Below are 21,478 nucleotides of genomic sequence, written 5' to 3'. Positions count from 1 at the left end.
GTCACATTGCTGACCTCTGCACTGCGCGTCACATTGCTGACCTCTGCACTGCGCGTCACATTGCTGACCTCTGCACTGTGCGTCACATTGCTGACCTCTGCCCTCTTTTTACTACTTCTATATTGCTCATGGTGCCATCCGTGGTCGCTACAAGCACCCACCTGCTTTGCAGGTTTTCTACTTTTCCGGTAAGGCTGGTTTCCTATTATATAACATTGCTGACCTCTGTACTGCGCGTCACAATGCTGACCTCTGCACTGCGCGTCACATTGCTGGCCTCTGCACTGCGCGTCACACAGCTGGCCTCTGTATTCTGTATTGCACCACTGACTTCTGTACTGTGCATTGTTACTGATCTTTATACTCTGCGTCACACCGCTGACCTGGCGGAGTTAAGGCCGGGGCAGGGTAGGGGTTAGGTGGGGCAACTGGTGGCGAGTAACTTTTCAGGCCTGGCTAGTAGCTTAGGACTTGACATTTTGAGCCCTGGCCTACATAATTCCCTAGTCACTCTAGAAATAAATGGCGTGCCCTGATCCGTTAAAATTTCCCTTGCAATACCCACGCGACTAAATACCTGAACAAGCTCCTTGGCAATCGTATATGCTAGTGCCCCCGGGCAGACAACCACTGGACCCACCAGTGCCAATTCTTTCAAAGGGTACCTCAATAATTGGCAAAGGTACCAGCGGACTAAAAAAATGGGGTGATGGTGCCGAATACTGACACTCTGGGCATGACTCACAATATTCCTTTACATCTGCATGTAAACCCGGCCAAAAGAATCTCTGGCTTATTCTCTCCTTAGTTTTTTCTATACCCAGGTAACCACTGGACCCAGATTCATGCCAATTCTTTCAAAGGGTACCTCACTAATTGGCAAAGGTACCAGCGGACTATGAAAATGGGGTGATGGTGTCAAATACTGACACTCTGGGCATGACTCACAATATTCCTTTACATCTGCATGTAAACCCGGCCAAAAGAATCTCTGGCTTATTCTCTCCTTAGTTTTTTCTATACCCAGGTGTCCACCCATTATATGACCATGAGCAAGATCCAATATCATCCTGCGGGACTACTAATTGTTCTACCACGTCCTCCCCTCCCACCTGATATAGCAAATCATCTTTTTGTGCCATGTAGGGGAAAGACATTCTTGCATCCGGATCAATGGGTTTCCCATCTATCATTTTTACGTTTTCCCTGGCTCTAGTCAGTGTGGAGTCTTTTATTTGTTCTGTATGGAAATCATCCTTTCTGATTTCTAGCTCAGGCATATATTTTGGTCCACTTTCAGTACTAGAGCCAGGCACAACATCTTGTTCATTATTCACAATCTCTGGGTCAGGCTCCAGCTTCTCCTGCTCCCCAGCCATCACAGAAAGAGGGAAAGGCATAACACATTCATTAGACACACCCACAATTTCCTCTTACATTTTACAGTTAAAAGGTTCTGGACTAAGTTCCCTTGGTTCACCTGTAGGGGGAGCACTATCCACCTGAACCTTTTTATTTTCCCAAAGTCTCCAAAATTATGGAAAATCTCTCCCCATTATAGCTTCATGAAGCAGGGAGGGTACTACACCCACAGAATGTGTCACGGAGCCCCATGGGGTATCAATTTCCACTCAGCAGTATGGCCTCACGGTCCTTCCTGACCTACCAGGCCAGTCTATAGGTCCAGAGCCTATAGTCTCTTCATTTTCAGCAAATGTCTTATCATTTTCTCCCGTGCCCTTAGCCCCTGAAACAAGCTTACCAGGTTCTCTGGGCAGTTGTCCCCTGGTTGAGACGGGACAGGAGTACTTAGTAGGGCTGTAGCCATGGTGAATCGCTGCTGGTTTGCAGTTTTGGGGTCTCCATGACTGACCCATTTCCTTAGGGTGGCAGGAAGAGCCCGCAAATAACGGTCCATCGCCACACGCTCCACTAACTCCGGTGGTGGCAATGTCTCCGGTTGGAGCCACTTCGTGGTAAGGTGTATAAGATCAAACCTTTGAGACATTGGAGGCTTTTCAGTCTTATAAGTCCACCGATACACCCGCTGGGCATGAACGGCAAGGGTTACACCCAGTCTTGCCATGATTATAGCCTTAAGTTTGTAATAATCCTGAGCAGCCTCAGGTTCCAAGTCGTAGTAAGCTTTTTGGTGTTCACCTGTCAGAAAAGGTGCAACCAGCCCCGCCCACTCACATTTCTGCCAACCTTCTCGTGCAGCAATCCTCTCAAAAGTAGTGAGGTAGGCTTCCACATCATCTGCAGCTGTCATCTTCTGCAGGTAATAGCTGGCACGCTTCACCTTTTGTTCCACTGGTACTGAAGCCATGGAGTTACCCTTTAATTCTAGGATGCTCTGAGCCATCTCTAGAGTACCTCTCGATCTGCTCGCTGGGCATCGCGATTTGCTTGCTGTGCCTCCAACAACCGATGCTGTACTTCCGCCATCTGCCGCTGATCCTCTTCAAGCTGGCGATTTGTCTCTTGTTGGGCTGTAGTGGCCTGCTGCTGGGCCGCTGTGGCTTGAAGCAAAGCCCTTATCACACCCTCCATCATGAAACTTGCTCAGGGAAATGCCTGCATTCTCCACCATATGTGGGGGTATAGCTCAAATGGGGATCACCTTCCCTGGGGAAAAAGGTAGTCCAGGCAAGCCAAGTTCTTTTCCAATCTAACTTAGTCAGTTTTTTTAAAAAGGTTGCAATAAAAACAAAATAAAACAAAATAAATCCTTGCCTTCCAGGCTCTAACTAAACAGGCAGGTTTCCTCTATAACAGGTGGGGCGCTTGTCTCAGCCACCTCACAAAACCCAAGTATTTTCAGCAACCTTTTACTTACAAACATCCAACTTGTGGCTCTCTCAGAATTCTGTCCTAGGCCAGAGCAGCATCATGCTCCAGCCTTCCCCTTTTATCTCACCTGGATAATCAATCATTAATCAATTAAACAATCTAGGTGAGAGACAAAAAAAAACAAAACTGGATTACCCAGACCCAAAGTCTACCCGAAAACCTGGTCTGGGTTCCGCTAGTCTTGTACATATGATAGAAAGCGAGGGGAAATATATCGCCCCTCGATGACTTCCCCTTTCCTTATGTCACAAATATATATGTGGTATACAGGTTGAATATTGTATATAAAAGAAAATATATAAAATTACTCGAGTAAGTAAAATTATTGCCAATACCATTCCTATCAAATAATAATATTGTATACAAGGTAACTTTTTTATGGTGAGCTCTTTTTTTATGATAAGAAAAGTGGAAAAAAAACATGGTAGTCTCTTTTGTTCTTTAAGTTTGAGAGATGGCAATTCCATCAATCTCAGTCTAACACAGTCTGGAACCATGGTTAGTCCTTATCTCGTCGTTGTTGTCTGGTACCTCCATAATTTACAACCTGGGAATGTATGTGTGCTCTAAGAATCTCTGATGTTGGAGTCTTTGTCTAGAAACCATGAAACCATGAGCTCAAATTCAACTTATATACTGATAGAACAGACAGAACTGATAGAACTTCCAGGATGCCCATGTTACAATATGTAGAACAATATGTATAGGCCTTATTCCTTTTAGCCCCAAAATATCCGACAAGGTTTTTTCTCTCTTCACCTTGCCATGGCAGGTTTATTGGACTTTCTTCAGGCAAGCAATATGTACTCGGATGTCAGTATCCTCTATATTCATTGTCTGAGACACAATGGGCAGCTCTTTATTGATGAGCAAGCTCTTAAGGGCTTGCGCAAGAATTCACTCTTCGGAAAAGTCACTTTTCCTTTAGCATTTACAAATATTGCTGTATATGTTCTTCCTTCCTCAACTTCATCTAGCTCACACTTACTCAGTATGGACAGTAACATGTACAATAGTCCCCTCGGGGAGTCAAGTTTAGGCTGCAAACCACCTTATTGCTACAATTTCACAGACAGGGTAGTGCTAAATCTCTCTCCCAGCATCTTCCACTGGTTGTAGGATTCTTCCATCTAAAATAGGACATCATTGTTGCCAGTATTCCAGAATTAAGTTTTTGTTTCAGCTCATGCCTGGAATATTGGTCGCACCACGAGAAAATTAGGCACCAGAATTAACCACCCCCCGTCCGCCGAACGTTGAAAAACGGCCAGACGGGAGTCTTTTGGATGCGGGAGGGCGTCTTTAGATGTTGTTCGTGCCCGCTGGCGCAAAACCGCCAGAATTTTAAACAGCCAGCGATGCCCGTTTACATACAAGCGGTCTGGCGTCTGTAAAGACGCTCAATCGCTTGTATGGTGCAAGTCTCTGTTACCCCCCCTTAACTCTTCTCGTGGTCGCCGTCCCCGCGATCCCAGGCGTCCGATCTGGTACCGGCATGGTATCTCCATGTGGCTCCGTGCATGGAGAACGGAGGGAGATCAGCACACGATCTCCCTCTGCTCTCCTCCTCGGTCTCTGAATGCAGGAAGTGATGTTTACTACATCTCTTCCGCATTCCTCTGTCACTCTCCGGTACAGAAACCGGAGAGAAGCTCATGAAGCAGATCTGTGGTTCATCAGCTTCTCTGGGGACCCCTGATGTCTCCATAAAGGGGTCACTGTAATTTGATATCACATAGGGGATCCTTAACTTTATTGTTATCACATAGGGGGATAAGTGTAAAAAACAAATTGCTCACAAAATAAATAAATAAAATGTACACACACAAAAAAAACCCACAAAAATTATTTAAAGTCCCCCACCTCCACATAGATGCCCAAAAATGCGTTAGGTGCGCCTACACGCAAAACCGACGACTGCGCCAATTATGCCGTACAAGTTACAGATCGCCGCGAACGTCGCAGTGAGAGCAATAATTCTAGGGCCATCAATCACTGATAACACTCAAATGATGAGCAGTAAAATCTTTTAAAGCGTCACCTATGGCCCTCTAATCTTTTTACCATCTTCTCCCCCAGCAGAGCTGCACCTCACCATTTAGGTGCAGTCCATCTCTGCTGTAGAGCTAGTAGCCGACTGAGAAGTCAGCCCAGTTCTCTAGAAACCAAAACACTCCTTTCTACACCAGTTTATCTTGTTCCACTTGTTCAGGTCTCTAAGTTCTCACTGTCTCTCTGGTGTGGCTCGTGGTACAGGAAGTATTTCCGAAAATACCACTTTGGAGGTCATGTTCTTTAATTTCTCACCTAAGTCCCTGAAATATTTATTTAGGACACTCCATCTTCCCCCGATTTTGTCATTGGTACCAACACGTACCATGACACCTGGGTCTTACCCAGGCCCACCCAATAATCTGTCCATCCGATCATCAATGTGCGGAACCCGAGTGCCCGGCAAACAACATAATGTAAAAGAGCAGGTGCTCTAGTTGGGAGTAAGAAGTCAGCGGAGCAGTAGAGATGCATCACCCAGGGGGATGTTGGAATGATAAACATCATAAAAAATGAAGGACCAATAGTAGATGATAATAATAATAATAATAATGACAAATAAAGAAATAAAGTACAGGAAAGGATGGAGGAAATAGTCCACTACATAAGAGCGGTGTTAAGAGTAAACTCATAGTTATAACCAGGAAACGGCAAAAATGGTCCCTCGGAAATACCAGAGGGCTATTATTGAGGGTCCCTGGCGACATCATCCACAAAAACCTGCATGTGACTACAACACCTAGGAAGGAACACTCAGCCAGGAAAAGCACCTGCAGGCAACATATAAATCAAAAGTCAACAGCCAGTCTGCAGACCGATCTATCAAACAGGACGGAAACAATGTCGGGTCTTGCCCGGCTACTGGAGCAGTCCTCTGAGCCATATGATCGTGGTGATAACCAGTCACCACAATCAGATTTGTAATCACTGACGGTCAGCTCTGCCTCACTCTTTCCACGCTCTGATCTGTTACAAAGTGATACAATGTGTCCTGCAGTGCTATAGTTATAGTTAATGTGTCCTGCAGTGCTGCAAGCTATAGTTAAAAAAAACAACAAAAACATATTAAAATATAGCTGCAAGCAGCAATAAAGGTGGACAAGCAGTAGAGCCGGTTATAGCACATGAGAAGATATTGTAGTTAGAGAGAAAAATAGCAGGACATGATTTCATGAATTATAAAAAAAAATGAAATTCAAAATGGCCTTGGTGACCTCTGGAACCCCATATTGTATTTGGCAGTTATGATGTTGAGTTATTATATGTATAACATGTTTAACATATTGCAATAATTAGCATTTGAAAAAAAGAGCATCGGGGGGTGTGTCTAGCTGCAGAAGGAGATGGCCACAGGCTAACGTAGCTCTGCACCGCCAGACCCCTAGAGAGCAATCATTAGCCATCGCCAGCGTTCCTGACCTGCCGATCTGAGAGAAGGTGACCCCTGCCAGCTACCGGCCGTGATGGGTGGGAAACAGAAGAAGGAGCAGCGGCAGACTCCCTCACAGACACCCCGCGGATCCAAGATGGTGGCCGCACGTGGAGCTGCAGAGGATCAGAGATCTCCAACACACTCTCCTGAGGTATTTGATTCCTCCTCTATGGATAGTCTCCCTATACAGCAAGGGGATTCCTCTGTTAACTCCCGGGACTTGGCCTTACTGGACAGATTCCGCTCTCTGTTACAAACAGAGCTCAATGCTGCTAATAGCAAGCTGTCTGCCACCCTTACTAGGGAGATAAGAGAAATAGGAGCACGCACTGATTTGCTGGAAAAGTAGATGAAGTCATTAACATAGTGGATTCCCATGAAAGGGAGATGGACTCTATGTCCACTAATCTCACAGCTGCACTAGATAAGCTGGAGGACATGGAGAACTGGGCAAGGAGGGGTAACCTGAGGGTTAGGGGCCTCCCTTAGTCCATAGAGGACCTTAATTCTACCATCACAGCACTTTTTCAAGAGTTGGCCCCCTCTATCCCAGTGGACAGATTGGAATTTGACCGTATTCATAGAGCCCTGATGCAAAAACATCCAGAAGGGCCCCCCAGAGACACTAATCTAAAGTTTACATACTACAACACGAAAAAACCATCCTGTCTGCTGCCCGTGCGAAAAATCAGCTACAATTCCAGGGCCATTCCTACCAAATCTTTGCAGACCTGTCCCCGACCACCATCCAGAGGCGCAGGGACTTAAAGCCATACCTGGACATCCTCCGCTCTAATGGAGTGACCTACCGCTGGGGATTCCCCTTTAAACTTCTTTTCACCTGTTCTGGAAAATCGTATGCTGTATCCACACCTAAAGAACTGCGCAAAGTTCTTGTGAGCCTGGAACTACTACCTGCTCAATCTCCTACTTCATCACAATTTACAGTCAAAGGTCTGCCAAGCTGAGCCCCATCTGGAAACCGCAGCAGAGGCGCCGCTCCCGCTCGACGAGGAATCTGAGGAGCCTGCCATCTCTCCTTGACCCGACCTGAAGAGGGACTTATCGAACATCCTGACCTATCTTTACTACTGTGTCGTCAGTAGTGTGTTGGAACATTTTCCGGTTCTTTCCATTTAAAACACGTTTCTCCCTAGGTTTAAGTGCATAACCACACATTGACTCCTACCGTTATATTAACTCTCTTTTATTTACAATCTGTTTGATTGATACGGACTCGCCTCTACTTACTAGGTTGTGTTCACTCATTTATTATCCACACAGCGGGCCTTAAGCCCCTGATGACCACGTCTAACTGTTTGAGTCACGCTATTCAGGTTATAATCCCTTTTCAGATATGTATACAGTGACATGCAGCCAGTAGCGAGTTGAGCCCCTGTGCTAAACCCAATCTCAGGTTTCATACTGGTAATTGATATGTACAGGTGAAACTCGAATAATTAGAATATCGTGCAAAAGTAATTGCAGTAAGTGCTGCAAAAGGGGCCCAAACCAAGTACTGAGTACATATGCATGCTTGTACTTTTCAGAGGTCCGATATTGTTCTATGTACAATCCTTGTTTTATTGATTGCATGTAATAATCTACTTTTTTGAGGTTGTGGATTTGGGGTTGTTGGGGTTTTCATGAGCTGTAAGCCATAATCATCACAATTATGACAAATCACGGCTTGAATTATCTTGCTTTGCATGTAATGAGTCTATCTCATATATTAGTTTCACCTTTTAAGTTGCATTAGTGAAATAAATGAACTTTGCACGATATTCTAATTATTCGAGTTTCACCTGTACTTGTATAGCTCTCTAAGGGGTTCGGTGGAAGGCGCCCCCTACCATGACAAGTATCGGGATGGGATATACCCACCCCGCTCCTTGCCACTCCTGTCCTAAGGGACGGTTAGATGCAATATGCATTACTTGTTTTTTTGTTCGTATTATAAGTTTGTTACTTTACTGTTTTTTTGGATATGTTATTTACTTTTCTCTCTTGTCTCCCCCTCCTCGGATCTTGCAACCTGTTGTCCTCCCGAGACCGCTGCACCGGCTGCTGGCTCATCCCTGACCCCATCTCCTGAGTGGTATGAGGTTGATACATTATCTGCGCGCCCAGGCAAGGTAAATGATGGCGACTAAATTCACCCTGATCTCCCACAATGTACAAGGTCTAAACTCCCCCTCTAAATGCCATAAAGCATTTAATTACTACTCCTCTTGTCACGCTGATATAGTATGCCTACAGGAGACTAAGTTTGCCACTGATTCTTGCCCGAAATACTTACACAAGCACTATACCCAGTTCTATTGTGCAAACTTCAACGAAAAGAAACGTGGAGTGACGATTGCTTTTTCGCAAATCATTCCCCTTTATTTGTGATAAACAGATAGAGGACCCAACAGGTCGTTACATTATCCTTCTGGGGACAATACTAGATGTTGATATCACCATTGTTTCTTACTATACTCCTAACACCCAGCAACTTCGGTTTCTTTCCCACTTATTTCAAGTAATAATGCCACGCCAGGGGACTACTTTTACTAGCAGGGGACACCAATTTAGTGACCGTCCCCGACAAGACGATGAAAGCCGGAGCCCTGCCTTCGGGCAGGTCCGCAACCTCAGATAATCTTCTACTCTCAAACATGTTAAGTGATAATCGCCTAGTGGATGTGTGGCGAGAACTGAACCCCACAACAAAAGATTATACCTTTTTATCTAATCCCCCACCAAATTTACAGTAGAATAGATCATATCTTTACTAATCAACAATCTCTACCTTCTTTCTCTAAAGCGACCATTAAGGCTACCCCTTAGTCAGATCACGCCCCAACTTAATACAATTTGACCTAGAAGGTAGTAGACCTAGAACACAAGTTCTATTGCAGAGCTAACAAACCTGGTTCCTTGTTAGCGAGGAAACTAAATACGCTACCTTCCCATGCAGCCCCAATCCGCCTGCGAAACTCCCAGGGTAATGTGACGGCCAACCCAGTTAAGATCTTGGATCTCTTTATGGACAATTTGAAAGCCCTCTATCCTAGCCAACAAGCCTTCCGGAACTCCACTACTGAGGAACTCTTTACTAATATCACTCTCCCTCAGATTTCTCGAGACGATTTAGAACTCTTGAATTCTGATGTTCAGCCATCCTTACCGCAATCAAACAACTGAAACCCTCCAAAGCACCGGGTCCGGATGGGCCCTCTATTATAAGAAACTAGCCCCTATTCTGTCCCCCAGATTGACGACTTTATATAACTCACTTAAAAATAACCTGGAACTGCATTCGTCCTCGCCCCTGGCATTTATTGCCATGGTCCCGAAACCTGATAAGGACCCTTTTAGATCCTAGCAACTACCGCCCGATATCGCTTTTAAATATTGACATAAAAATACTAACGAAAATCTTGGCCACACAAGATTCCTTCCTACCCACGCTTGTACATGGAGATCAGGTGGGATTTATCCCGAGGTGACAGGCTAGTGAGAATGTTTGGCAAATTGTACACGTTATTGATATCCTTAAGTCCAGAGGCATCCCGGGATTTTTATTATCCTTAGACCTCCAGAGAGCCTTTGACTCCATTTCCTGGGACTACTTAACATACGCCTTGGGAAAATGGGGCTTTCATGGCTCATTCATGGCATGGCTTCACATCCTTTATTCCAATCCTACGGCTCAGGTGAAATATCTGGGGTGCACATCATCAGCATTCCCTATCGCCCGAGGTACCGTCAAGGATGCCCTTTATCCCGGCCCTTTTTGCGCTAGCTATTGAACCCCTAGGGTAGAACATAAAACCAGCTTATTTGCTGATGGCATGCTTACGCTTACTCAACCTCATATCACTGTCCCGAATATCCTCGCTCTGCTACAGCGCTTCTCAGCTATATCTGGTCTTACAGTCAACTGGAGCCAATCCGCTGCCTTAAATGTGAATCTGTCCCAATCCTCGTATGACCGTCTATGTGCGAACTATTCATTCTCCTGGGCTAAGCACTCTATAAAATACCTAGGAATACATATTACACCTACCTATGAGACCTTATATGCTGCAAATTATATACTGCTTTTCCGCTCTTTGAAACATCTCATGACCAAATGGCAGAATCTTAACCTCTCCTGGTTTGGCAAAGTGGCTGCTATTAAGATGACATTGTTGCCTAAACTTCTTTATTTTTTTCGAACTTTACCTGTGGCAATATCACCCTTTGCCTTAGGTTCCCTACAGCGGCAAATCTTACATTTTATCTGGCACCCCAAGAAAGCTAGAGTTGCTAAATCCACTTTATACAAACATAAAAGAGACGGGGTATCTGATTGCCTAATATATGGCTTTATTATCAAGCCTCACAACTCCTACCACTCATTTCAATTCACCAGAAGACCAACCTCCCAATGTGGATGTTATTGGAAATCCCTACTTGTTTTCCCATACCACTGCATGCTCTACCCCCTGTGACAGACCCAATACTCTAAGCAAGTCCATGTCACATGCACTCAGGGTTTGGGACACGATCAAGTATTCCGCGGGGTTAATGTCTCCATACCTGCCTCTCCTACCACTGTTCTCACAACCATTATTCCCACCAGGAGCCTCAGCGCCTATGACATTTAAGTGGTGGTCAGCCAATGGTTACGTCTTAGTTTATGATTTTTTCCGTTCTAATTATGTTCCTACTTGGCTGTATATTAAAGAGCGTAAACAACCACATGAATCTGAATTGTTCAGATACGTTCAGCTCTACCATTGGATTTCATCATTGGCGAGTAGAAGGGACCCACAGCACCCTCTGACATGCTTTGAGCACCTCTGCTTATATACCCCAGAGGGACCAGGTCTAGTTACAATTCTGTACTCGAAATTAAATAAACTTTCGAGCCATGGCTCTCATTCTTATGTCCAGAAATGGGAGAAGGATTTCATTGCCTACTGGACGGCAGAGGATTGGCAACACATGTGGCGTAACATGGCTGGCTGCACTCTTAACATTACAAACGCGGAAATGGCATATAAGGTGCTCAATGCCACCCCCATGTGTGCAGTACGAGACGGCACCATGTACCACATGGTGCCGTCTCGTACTGCACACATGGGGGTGGCGCTCTTGGGCTGATGCTTTCGTGGGTGCAATATGCTGGGTGACATGCTTCATACTTGGTGGAAGTGTCCATAAAACAAGATGGCTGCCAGGCAATGTGACCTATGACCTTTATGTTGCAAAAGTTTGGGCATAGCATTGAGCTGTACCATTGGTCCAAGTTGCATCAGTTTGTGAGTAACAGTGCGCTTATAACTGGCTCTTGAAAAAAAAAAGGCCATAACAATAATAACATCATCTAAACATGATTGGCTTGCAGTGGCCATTTTGATTGTGGGATTGGGCCTATTTCTACAACCGTGGCAGAAGAGGTCGCCCTGGACATATGTGCAAAGTTTGGAGTTATTCTGATAAATGGTTTCAGAGTTTAAGTTGTTGACAGAATATTGCACAATCCAAAATGGCGGCCAAACCATGTGACCAATAGAGCATTGTGCAAAGTTTCATGAATTTTTGAGTAAAGGTGCCCATACACCTTACAATTATCTGCAGATTTTCTGTGGTCAGATGGAAAAAGTGCAACAGATTGGCCCAGGTGGAGATTACTCCATCCACCCAGTAAGTTTCCACCTTTTCCATCTGACCACAGAAAATCTGCAGATAATTGTAAGGTGTATGGCCACCTTTACAGAGCACTTGTTACAGACCTTTCAAAAAAGTGGCGGAATAATAATAAAAATAATAATCTGAACAGATGCAATAGGTGTCTAGCAACTTCGTTGCTTGGCCACCTAATAATCAGCACAATAACAAGATGTGTCCTTGCAACTGCGTTGCTTGGCCACCTAATAATCCGTACAATATTAGGTGGCCAAGAAACGAAGTTGCAAGGACACCTATTGTTATTGTGCTGATTATTAGGTGGCCAAGAAACGAAGTTGCAAGGACACCTATTGTTAATCAGCACAATAACAATAGGTGTCCTTGCAACTGCGTTGCTTGGCCACCTAATAATCAGCTGTCAGAGACCTGCTGCTTCTGCGCATGCGCCAAGCCGGGGTTCCCGTAATGGGCCTGTGCGCATGCGCGCGCCAAGGACTGTCCGCAGAAGAACGCTCTCCAGAAGGCTCACAGGAAGTGGCACTCTCCAGAAGGCTCACAGGAAGTGATGCTCTCCAAAAGACTCACAGGAAGTGATTCTCTCCAAAAGACTCACAGGAAGTGATTCTCTCCAAAAGGCTCACAGGAAGTGACACTCTCCAAAAGGCTCACAGGAAGTGATGCTCTCCAAATCATTTCCTTCACTATTTAAACCCAGATTCCACACCTACTCATTGCTGCATTGTCTCTTCAACCGCCCTGACGTCTCCTGATCCTTGTTTCCAGTACCCTTGATTATCCCGGATTGACTTTGACCTTGTTTGCCTGCAGCCTGCCTTTGACCTCGGAACGTTTGACCATTCTTGTTTGCCCTTGACCTCGGATTGCTTCACGGGACTGCCTACGCCTTCTCCTTTTGTACTTGCTCTGCCTGCTCGGTGTGACCTCGGCCTGTTGACCTCGGATATCAAGATTTACAAGACCCTGTTGCAAAACCAAGGAGTGGCCTGCACGGTGGAACCGCCTCTGGCCCTCCTGCCACTCACTGTCTATAAGGACTCTGTCCTCAATACCAGAGTCCCTAGGACACAAGCTGCAAGGGAAGCCTCCTCCTACATCCAGTCTCCGCACAGGTACGTGATATCAGCACAATAACAAGAGGTGTCCTTGCAACTTCGTTTCTTGGCCACCTAATAATAATCAGCACAATAACAATAGGTGTCCTTGCAACTTTCGTTGCTTGGCCACCTAAAAATTAACCCCTTCACTGCTGATCAGTACAACAGTAACAGTATTAAAATGTAACCCCTTTTAGTGCTGATCACAGTTTCGCTGCTGTGTTCACTCTTATCAGTACAATAGTACTAAAAAATATATATATTTTGCATCATGGCAAACTATTATTCTGCTGAAGATGCCTATGCCATTCTCACATGGGAGTCAGAGAGTCACGCCAACACTGTTAAGAGTGTCACTGTCTAAGTGATTGGCTCCCAGCCAACCACCATCTAAAAGTAGATGCTTAGAACGCCCAACAATTTATGAGAAAAATTGGATACCCTCAAGCTTGCCTTAGCTCTGAAATACCTCTATTTACAGCAACTCCTGGCGTCACAACCAGAGTTTCAATATGTGAGCCAATAAATAACTTAAATCTGTTTCTGACAGACATATTTAAATATGTCTGTCAGAAACAGATTTAAGTTATTTATTATTAGTTATTTATATGACTTCTCAAGCAAATTTATATACCAGTCAGCTAATCCAGAATTACATTACAATAAGAAAACACTTGGTACTGACCTCACAGAAATTAAAAAGTTTTGGGCATTGTAAAAAAAAATTGTAAAAAAAAACCAAACTAATGCAAAGCAGAAGCCAGGCTTTTAATCATGTATCCCTTTGTTAGGACAGGCAGTGTTCAAATCTACTTTAGAAATTATAATAAAATGAGCCAGCGCAGTTCTGACAGGGTTAACAAACCTCTCACCACTCACAGCCCCTCCTAACATTACAAAAGGAGAACAACCCAAGTAAAAGCAATTTTAACTGCAAGAAGCATTTTATTTTTTATTTTTTTCGCTTATGCTATGTGAATGGGAACATGTTACAAATACGAAATAGGTGTTATCCCAATTTGGCTGCGACACTCTACTAGGTTGGTTAGTGCTTCAATGGCTTTTCAGCATCAGGCATTTGTTTCTCAGATCTCCAAGGCTGCCTGCTCTTCCGTTCATCTCTATATACCTGTCCCTTAATATTTTTGGTCATACACTTGTCAAGTTTTACCAGGTGGATGTCTGTAGAGTATTTGGGTGGGTACTCTCCCCCCCCCCCCCCCCCCTGACCGGCAGTGCCACGAGCGCCATGCTGATTGGCTTCTCAGCCAATCAGGTAGCCAAGTGGTGGGAAATGAATGATATAAATCACCAGCACTCCGTAAATGAAATAAAAAGTCAATTTATTTGGACTAAACGTCACACATATCGCATAATCCAACGTTTGGGTCCCTTCATCAGTGCAGCGATGTGACAAGTCGCTTGTCACATCTCCGCCCTGATGACGGACCCTGCGTGGTCCTGAAACATTGGATTATGCGATATGTGTGACGTTTAGTCCAAAATTTAGTCCAAATAAATTGTTTTTTTTTAAATTTCATTTTCGGAGTGCTGGTGATTTGTATAATTAATTGACTGTTGTACACGGCGCCATCCGTGATTGTCACTGCGAGCACCACTATCTTCACTTGGACCGGAAGCGCGGTAAGGAGTGCAGGGGGACCTACTGTTTTCTGGTGGGTAATGACTCGCCACCTGGCTTCCTGATTGGCCAGGAAGCCGGCTCAGCGCTGTTTGGCCGGCTCAATGCTGATTGGCCGGGAAGCTGGCTTCCCAGCCAATCAGCATCGCCAAACAGCATGGAGCCAGCTTCCCGGCCAATCAGGATGTCGGGCGGCAATTTATTACCCACCGCTCGGCTTCCTGATTGGCCGGGAAGCCAGCGCCATGCTGATAGGCTGAGGTGCCACAGTCTCTGCAGTGAAACGGCTCGTCCCCGGTGTGGAGATCCACACTTTGGGGAGATCCATCTTACTGTGTTTGATTAGCTGGTAATTGTGGGTGAAGCGTTTGCCGCACTCGTTTAAAGGGCTTTTTACCCTCGTGACTCTTGCAAAGTACCACCAGCTAGTACTGGGTGATGGTGTCGGCATATGTCCTGCTGTGTTTGGTTAGATAGGAATGGTCACTAAAGGATTTCCCACACTCAGAACACGAGTATGGTTGATCCCAGTGTGGACGCTTTGGTGGCGGATGTAGTGGGTGTGTTTGGAAAACACTTTGCTGCACTCTGCACACCAGAATAACTTTCTTCTTATATGGCTCTTCTCATGTAGACAGAGGAGAGATTTGTCAGCAAAGGATTTATTGCATTTGGGACGCACAAAATTGTTAGACAATGATTGGTTCTGATCCAGGCCGCCCTCTGTGACATTAATTATCTTCCCTTTTCTGACATTCCTTAAGCCTTTCAAGCACTTTATGCAGAATGCATACTTATATTACATGGGCATCGTGATGAATGTTCTATATGGCCCCTTTGTATGTTGAGGTCCGTGACTCTAGTCCGTGGTAGATATATAAGATATTTCTGGAGAGGAAACTTTTATCTCTAACATATGTGTGTGTGTGTATGTATATATATATGTATATTTAGAAGTGAGTACACGCCTCACATTTTTGTAAATATTTTATTATATCATTTAATGTGACGACACTGAAGAAGTGACACTTTGCTGCAATGTAAAATAGTGAATGTACAGCTTGTATATCAGTGTACATTTGCTGTCCCCTCCAAAAACCGCTGCCAACAAAAGTGAGTACACCCCTAAGTGAAAATGTCCAAATTGGGCCCAATTAGCTATGTTCCCTCCCCGGTGTCATGTGATTTGTTAGTGTTACAAGGTCTCAGGTGTGAATGAGGAGCAGGTGTGTTAAATTTGGTGTTATCGCTCTCACTCTCTCATACTGATCACTGGAAGTTCAACTTGGCACCTCATGGCAAAGAACTCTCTGAGGATCTGAAAAAAAGAATTGTTGCTCTACATAAAGATGGCCTAGGCTATAAGAAGATTGCCAAGACTCTGAAACTGAGCTGCAGCACAGTGGCCAAGACCATACAGCGGTTTAACAGGACAGGTTCCACTCAGAACAGGCCTCGCCATGGTCGACCAAAGAAGTTGAGTGCACATATTCAGAGGTTGTCTTTGGGAAATAGACGTATGAGTGCTGCCAGCATTGCTGCAGAGGTTGAAGGGGTGGGGGGTCAGCCTGTCAGTGCTCAGACCATACGCCGCACACTGCATCAAATTGGTCTGCATGGCTGTCGTCCCAGAAGGAAGCCCCTTCTAAAGATGATGCACAAGAAAGCCCGCAAACAGTTTGCTGGAGACAAGCAGACCAAGGACATGAATTACTGGAACCATCTCAACTTATTTGGTTGAGATGGTGTCAAGCTTGTGTGGCGGAAATCAGGTGAGGAGTACAAAGACAAGTGTGTCTTGCCTACAGTCGAGCATGGTGGTGGGAGTGTCATGGTCTGGGGCTGCCGGCACTGGGGAGCTACAGTTCATTGAGGGAGGCATGATTGCCAACATGTATTGTGACATACTGAAGTAGAGACTGGGCTGCAGGGCAGTATTCCAACATGACAACTCCCCAAACACATCTCCAAGACAACCACTGCCTTGCTAAAAAGCTGAGGGTAAAGGTGATGGACTGGCCAAGCATGTCTCCAGACCTAAACCCTATTGAGCATCTGTGGGGCATCCTCAAACGGAAGGTGGGGGAGAGCAAGGTCTCTAACATCCACCAACTCCGTGATGTCGTCATGGAGGAGTGGGAGGACCTGTGAAGCTCTGGTGAACTCCATGCCCAAGCGGGTTAAGGCAGTGCTGGCAAATAATGGTGGCCACACAAAATATTGACACTTTGGGCCCAATTTGGACATTTTCACTTAGGGGTGTACTCACTTTTGTTGCCAGCGGTTTAGACATTAATGGCCGTGTGAGTTATTTTGAGGGGAAAGCAAATGTGCACTGACCTTACATCAGCCGAATCCATAAAAAAATGTAAAGCATCGGTATCGGCATTTAGTATCGCAGCATTTTCACAAGTGTGAGTATTCTTGAAAATGCCCAGTATTGGCACCTGCCCCTCACATGTCTCTCAGTGAGCTACACGTCTCTATTCCTTTGGGATATATTCCATCACCCAAATATCCCAAAGGAAACCCAAGTCCCAGCATGCCCTTATTGTACCTGGATACCCCCTAAATATCACTAAGGGCTGGGGGATGTACAGGGGGGATGTACAGGGACTATCACAAGTCCCAGCATGACCTCATTATCCCTGTACATCCCCCAGTGGGTGTACAGGGACAAAGTGGGCATGCTGGGACTTTTAGTTCCCTTGATGATATTTGGGGGTGTGCAGGTACAATGAGGGTGTGCTGGGAGGTATTGGGTGCTGGATAATAGAATAGAGGTTGAACTCCAAGGTAACCTCATCTGACACTGTACTCCTGGAAGCTCAGGGCTTCTCACACAGCAGACAGCATGACCAGAGGAAGCTCAGGGGAGGCTGCAAAAAAAGCAGCTGCAAAAAAACACTGTGGAACACCACAGCACAGACTTGTCTCTCTCTTATCAAGAGGCTGCTGGCTGGGTCATCTCGGCCGAGGCCCCAGCGCTGCCGCATTATTTGCCTGATGCGCTGCCTGTGTTCGCCGCTCGGCCATCCCGGCTCACTCCTCACTGCCCGGTCACCGACGCTCTAGAAAATGGCTTCTCCTGTGGGCGGTGTCATCCAATTGGCCGCCCGTCTCACAGCAGCAGTGCGTGCGGACGGTGCCGGTGGAGTCTGGGGGAAGCCTGCACCCTAGGCCTGGTTGCCTAGTTACAATTCAGCGTCCTGCAGTCTCCGGTGAGCAGCGCACACACAGCATCAGTGCGTTCCGCACCGTTAGGACAGTGCATACCGTTTGCCAGCAGTGCGGAGGAGTGTGGCTGTAGCCGGGCCGACTGCCTAGTGGTAATGCTGGCTCTGCTCACGCTCTGCATATGGTGAATTGGTGCTGTATCACTGATTGGAAATTGTGGGTTGAGCTGGAACAAGACTAGGGCTGTAACTAATGATTATCTTCATAATCAATTAGTTGGCCGATTTATTTTTTTCGATTAATCAGATAAAAAATTCAATACCATCCTTAATTTAAAATAAAATACACAAATGAAGTGTTACAAACAAAGTTTACTTCATAATAAAACTGCATGCACAATTTTTTGCAATCGCACTTCACTGGAATGCACAGCATTGCGGTACCATGTGTTCTAGTGCAGGCAATCACACTGTGGGTGGGAGGCGCATTTGGGGTGTCATTGACACTGCAACGCACCTCCCGCAGCAGAATTTGTCACACCGAAACCGAAAATGACCTTCTTCCCACCTTTTTTTTTGATTTTTTTTTTTTCATAATTGTATTGTATGCACATGGTGCTTGAAAAGCATCAGCCAGGGAATGACAGCTGCCAGTGGGAAGATTCTGCAGACGGCAACTGAATGTAAATACAGCAGATAGTGGGATGGAGCAATGGGGCTGGGCTCAGAGAGAGCGAGCTAGCAAGCAATATGGCTGAGCACTGGCTTTAATGCACATATAACCTCCATCAACACCACAGTTGAACTCCATTCCATTCCAGGAGATTGGATTCCTCTTTCTCACCTCACTTGCCATACCTCCTGTGGGGATGAATACCATATCCTCCAGCACTCAAAACACAGATGGTTTCTTTGATGACCCAAGTAATCTTAGTTAGATTCAATATATGAAGGTAGATGTTCGGTAGAGTTAGTATATGAAAAATGTTGTACATTCCAACATGGCTATTTCTGCTTTTCCTGAAGAATAAATAATGTAAATTTAAAAAAAAAATCAGTTATATAATGAAAAAGTAATTTTTTTTTTATTTCTTCACACATGACGATGTGCTTTGAAGTCAACACAGGTTCAGCTAATGTTAATAAATTTGCCCCCCAAATTTGTCTGGATAGAACAGGAAACACAGTCCACTAGTAAAGGTACATAGTATTATGATGTCAAATTTTTTTTTTATGAGTTTAAAAACTTGTTGTATGGAAAGTACTTTCATTCAGAGGCTTTCAGTTTTTGGTATAGTTATTCTTCAAAGTGGCTCTTTTACCAATGAATATGTTTTTTTAAATAAACAGCTCCTTGCATAGGAAGATGCTTAATACTTACTTAACCTCTTGCCGTCCGCCCGTAGTAGAAAAACGGACGGACGGCACTGCTGCATTGGCGGGTTGCCGTCGCCAGACGGCATTTTTTTCTGCTCGCGGGCACGCGTGGGCAGAAAAGACCCGTCCAAGGAGGGCGTCAGGAGGACGGGAGATCAGCTAAGGAGCTGATCTCCCGTCCTCCTCCTCCTGACGCCCTCCGAGCCGATCCCGGGCCGCAGATGCGGACGCAAACGGGCACATATAGGCGATCGGCGGGCTATGGACCCGCTGATCGCCTATATGTGAAACACCCGGTACCGGCAAGGGCTGATCTCCGTCCGGGCTGTGAATGCAGAAGTGATGTGTATTACATCACTTCAGCATTCACCTGTCAGTCATCTGGCTGCTATAGCCAGAGAGAAGAAGCTGATGAAGCAGATCTCTGCTTCATCAGCTTCTTTTGGGGTCCACAGGTGACTTTAGGGGTCTTTAGGGGTCCTAGAGAGGACCTGTCAGTGTGCCTTTGCTATTATATAGGGGGATTGTTATCCCCCTATATAATAGCAATAACAATAAGTGCAAAAAAATTAATATAAATAAAAGTCACATATAAAAAAGTAAAATAAAATAAAAGTCAGATATAAAAAAAGAGGGGAAAACCCCCCAAAATGTTTAACTCTCCCACCCCCACGTTTACGCGCCTATAAACGTAAATACGCGTCCGGTGCCCCAGCGCGCAAAAATTACAATTGCGCTACACATGTTACATATCGCCGCGAACGTCGCAGTGAGAGCAATCATTTTAGGGCCATCACTAAACTGATGAGCGGTAACAGCTTTTAAAAAGCGTCGCCTATGGCCAATTTTGGGTATTATCGTTTTTTGAGGTTTTGCGCACGCACTTTTAAGGCTTGACATGTTTGGTGTCTTTTTACCCGACGTGACCCCGTCTTTTATATTTTACCAAAAAATTGGGTAATAATAAATGTTTTATCATTTAATATAGGGGAAACTGTTTTTTTTTAAAAAAAAATTTCGGTGATTTTTCCTTTAATATAGTAAAAAAATAAAAAACCCAGTGGTGAATAAATACCACCAAAAGAAAGCTCTATCTGTCCCCAAAAAAGGGTATAAAATTCATTTCAGTACAGCGCTGCATGACGGAATAAATGTCAGTCAAAGTACTGCAGCGCTGAATACTGAAAAATGGCCTGGATGGGAAGGGGGTTTAACACCGCGGATGTCAACTGGTTAATACTTACCAATCAATGGCGAGAGTTTACCAAAGATGTTATTTAGTATACTGTATAATACTGTTAGTCATATGTCTACCTGTTATTTTGCAAAAAAAATTATTGACCCTTTGGTAGGTAGTGTGAACATTTAGGAAATAAGACCTGCAACTGCTTGCTTCCTTGCTAGAATAGAGGCTGTACATGCCTCTATGGAAGTACTGGATATTTGTGGAGGTTATGATAATAGGGGAGATCAGGAGCCTTCTGGTGCTTGCTACAGGCTTACTTTTCCCCTGAATGTGTTCTTTAAACTGTAGTTCCTACTTTTCTAACCCTTTTTCTTTCTTTTTTATTACAGTAAATGAGATCATAGGACGTGATATGTCACATGGAATCACAAGGCCACTTCAAGAATGTCAGGAGTCCAGTATACCAGATATGGACTAAAATTCACTGTGGGAAAGGAAATAAAAACAAAAGATGATGATGGCATTTTAATCTACTGTTCCCCGACGTGTGTCTCTGGTTTAGTGCTTCCAGTTTTGTTGCCTTTCTTATGTCTCTTTGGGGAATTTACCTTACACTCTGAGGGAAATGTGTTGGTAAAATACAATTTACTCAGAGTCAAGTTGTTAGATAAAAGGAGTCACAATCTCCTCCCTCTCCAAATACCAGTTCAGATACCAGTGCCGATACTTGGCATTTCCACGAGAGCTATCAGGGTTGCAGCTGGAACCTGGCTCTGGTGCTCCACCACTGTCCAGAGATCATTAGTCTGTATTGTTTTGGAAAAACTCACATGACAATAACCAAAAAAGTATCAGTTATTGGTATCTGTGAGGGCAAGTATCAGTACTTGGTCTGGAAAAATGGTATTGGTGCATCCCTAATATATACTATATATATATATATATATATATATATAACAAATCATACATTAAATCAGAGAT

At 44.8% G+C, this 21,478-nt stretch overlaps 1 protein-coding gene across 2 annotated transcripts in view; it reads left to right on the top strand.

The window, feature by feature from the left end:
* The window catches only part of NFATC3 (nuclear factor of activated T-cells 3), a 424,983-nt gene extending 403,969 nt beyond the window's left edge, over positions 1-21,014 (top strand). For both annotated transcript variants that reach the window (XM_018559014.1, XM_018559013.1), the window contains exon 10: positions 20,887-21,014. In XM_018559014.1, the coding sequence (XP_018414516.1) occupies positions 20,887-20,975 (89 nt within the window). In that variant the 3' untranslated portion in view covers positions 20,976-21,014. The remainder of the gene's footprint in view (positions 1-20,886) is intronic.
* Positions 21,015-21,478: the final 464 nt, after the last annotated feature.

This window comes from Nanorana parkeri, unplaced genomic scaffold (genome assembly GCF_000935625.1).
Source record: "Nanorana parkeri isolate BGI_ZX_2015 unplaced genomic scaffold, ASM93562v1 scaffold375, whole genome shotgun sequence".
In the NCBI taxonomy this organism is placed as follows: Eukaryota; Metazoa; Chordata; class Amphibia; order Anura; family Dicroglossidae; genus Nanorana; species Nanorana parkeri.
This window is presented reverse-complemented; position numbering and strand designations above follow the sequence as displayed.